General features: G+C 29.5%; 1 protein-coding gene across 1 annotated transcript in view; it reads left to right on the top strand.

Annotated features, from left to right (window-relative positions):
- The window catches only part of LOC110029243 (2-hydroxy-6-oxononadienedioate/2-hydroxy-6-oxononatrienedioate hydrolase-like), a 5243-nt gene extending 4639 nt beyond the window's left edge, over positions 1-604 (top strand). Inside the window, exon 4 of the mRNA XM_020731441.1 lies at positions 292-604. Coding sequence (XP_020587100.1) covers positions 292-415 — 124 coding nt within the window. The 3' untranslated portion in view covers positions 416-604. The remainder of the gene's footprint in view (positions 1-291) is intronic.
- The last annotated feature ends 2811 nt before the right edge of the window (positions 605-3415 follow it).

Genomic DNA, 3415 nt, shown 5'->3' with positions numbered 1-3415 from the left:
TATATATATATATGTGCTTTTATATATCTCACACTTACAATCTCATATTTAATGACACAACACCTTAAATTTTAAATGAGTTCAAAATTAATCTTAGGTTTAAATGTCACTTTAATGCGATTGAATTATTAGGGTGCCATAATTAAATTTATATGAAATTCGTTGAAATTGAACAAATTCAAAATACATTGTACATTTTATGGCAAGATTTTTGTTTTTTTTCCTCATTCAATTTATTATAAGATTTATCAGACATGAGTATTCAGAAATTATAACAAAGCGGGATTGCAGGAAACTGGGTGAAAATGCAAAGCTGGAAGTGATGAAGAATACAGGGCATGTGCCTCAACTGGAAGATCCAAATCAGTTCAATAAACTCCTGCTTAGTTTCTTGCTAGCAGAAGATGAAAAATAATAATTATAATTATATAATAATAGTAATAATGATGATGTTAATAACAATAATAATAATGTAATGATAGTAATAATGCATGCTGGTCTTCACTGCTCTGTTGGGGTGGGGGTGAGGTACTACTGAATAGTTTTCACGTTCCACCATTGCTGTAATTTGTGTATTCATGTATAATAAAGCATATCCCTAGGTTTTCTGCTTATGCCAGTAAGTATTTTTCAATCTTTAATATTATATTAAAACAAAATATCATTATTATTCATTTTTTTTTATAGTGAAATATACCTTTTTAATGAATAGATTAATGCCATCAAAGTGTTATCCATATAAATATCAAAGTTTAGCTGTTAGATATTTACATGTATAAGAATTGTGTGGCATGCATGTAAGTTTCCGTTCTTTTCTCTATGTGAATTATGAAGAAAAATAAGGAAGCAGCCAAAAAGAAAACTCGGATTACTAAGGGCTCGTTTGAAGGAGCTTCGTTGAAGAAGCTTCTTTAAAAGTCATGTATGGAGAATGAACGTTGTCATTTGCGACCTAAATTGGTAAAAAATTGTCATTCTGCTTAAACAACTTTAGGAGATGTTTCACCAAACGAAAACAAATTGATGCATCGGTATTCACTATGACGGAATGGAGTTTCATTTTCTTCTCAAATGAGGCCTAATTTTAATAATTTTTTCGTTGAACAACAAATTGAAAGTTTTTGAAGCATTGATAATTAAAGTAGAAATATTGAATAAGAACATCTAAACATAAATTTTAATTAAATCCTAAGATAATATATGAATAAAGAATCACTTATTTTAAAATAAAGTGAAAGAATTTAAATCGACCTTAACCTAAATTCTATCAATTATCCTCACTCAATGCAAATGAGCCAATAAAAGATCATGAATCATTATCCAAACCCTCTTGATCACCGTCAAAAGTACCCAAGTGATCCCCATTCATAAAATACAAATCATCGAGCGTGTCCAAAATATCAACATATGAACCTTCCATAATTGAACAGTGAAAATGACACTGCCGATGTTAAGTGCGACTCAAACCTGACACACTTTGATTGTCATCAAGATAGCTAGAATATTGTCTGATCAAGAAATAGACTACACGAACAATTCTGGAACATCGACATTATGTAAAAAAGACACCCATACTGACTTACTGCACAGAAGCAAAACACAAATTTGCACGAATACATGCAAATAAAGACGAGAATGCATATGGAATCGATTTTTAGAAACTAGTCAAACTATTAGTTGATGGTTTGTTATTTATATAATAAGTTGTTAATTTCAGAATCATGATGTGTAAATAGTTGCTGGACATTTGCAGTAGTGGACTTTTGTTTTTGTTTATATTTTGGTGCATAACCATGGATCTTGTAGCATTTCTCCATGGTCCATTCATGGAAGTTGTAGTGAGTGTGAAATAGCCTATATCTATCTTTTGACATTTGTCATTACCATAAATCAAAATATAGCAGAAGGGCGACTAGGAACACGAACGAGTTCGCAATGCAGAAGTCATGTTTTGATTGACAGAATCAACTCCCCCTGACTAAGTACTTCTTTGGCGTTCTTCTTGAGAAGAATTTGGCCTCTTATTTGGGTAAGAAAATCATTTAAACTCATTAGAAATGACAACACATATTCCATCTGAAATAATTTGTCAAATCTTTAATGACTCCACAAGAATATTTCCACATGTGCAACAAGGTCTGAAATAGGATAATTTCTCTCTCAATGTTTTTAATTTTGTAAAGCAGACATTAATGAATGGTTGATTGTGTCAGTGATTAAATAATTCATGATGTACATGAAAAAATTGTGCACCATTACTCTATTAGAAATGATCTTAAAGATCTTTCCAAATTTCGATTAAAATTGCAGAACCATAGAAGAAAAAACTTGCTGAAATCTCTTTTAAGACACAATTCAAAATATAAGTTATAACAACATTTTTGCTTCAAATCCAAGCAAAAAGAATATTCAAGTCTATACCATTATGTCATGGAATTAATTAAACAATGAATCTGAGTTTGTTATTGAATCCAATAAGCATAATTATCACAAACTAGTTGTTTTGAAACAAGCTAGACTATTCAGAATGATGAATAAAAAAATTAGACTAAGTGGATTGTCAATAGCAGACCTGGCTTGTTGGGAATAAAAGGAAGAACCAGAGTGCGAAGAATCCATGGGATTTTCTGCTCTGATATCATACTACGAAGGAGAATACATTGTTGAAAATGAGGTGTTCTTTAACACACTAATAAATTCAGGGGTGTGGTCAGAACCTCAATAATTGGTTTTCGATTATTGGATTGATTTTATTCTCATTTAATTGAACAAACCAGAAAAAAAAAATGAAATTTTGAAATTAATTGCCAGATTCATGAAATTAAATCGATATATATATATACACACACAGCTTTTTATCTTCAAATCATATTTTCATTGATCCTTCATTTTATGTTTTTTTCCAATTGTCTCGTTTATTAAAACTATGGCATTTACAAAAAAGCGTATTGTTGTAACTCACTTTGAATTTCTTTTACAAACATTTCCATATGTGAAATGTTTCTACATATTTATATAGCTGTGTATATATATATATATATGCGTGTGTGTGTGTGTGTAAAATATGTAATTATTGATGTTTGTTTAAAAGCTGTCTAACAAACAACTAAATTTTGATTTGTACATAACCAGGTGTTTAAACGAAAATAAACGGTTCAATTTTATCAACATTTTGATTGGTTCAATTTTGCAGATATTGAATTTCGATTGCAATTAATTTGATCATATTGAAAACCGTTTCATCCACACCTACAAAATGCTCACCCCTAGAAAAAATCATACATAAACATAAAAATATGCCAACAATCCATTATAGAAATAACAAACTATCAAGTAAAATTTAACTAATATGTGAAATCAATACACATTTTTATGTGTTTATATATATATATATATATATATATATATATATGTA

Source organism: Phalaenopsis equestris, unplaced genomic scaffold (assembly GCF_001263595.1).
Source record: "Phalaenopsis equestris unplaced genomic scaffold, ASM126359v1 Scaffold000552, whole genome shotgun sequence".
NCBI lineage: Eukaryota > Viridiplantae > Streptophyta > Magnoliopsida > Asparagales > Orchidaceae > Phalaenopsis > Phalaenopsis equestris.
This window is presented reverse-complemented; position numbering and strand designations above follow the sequence as displayed.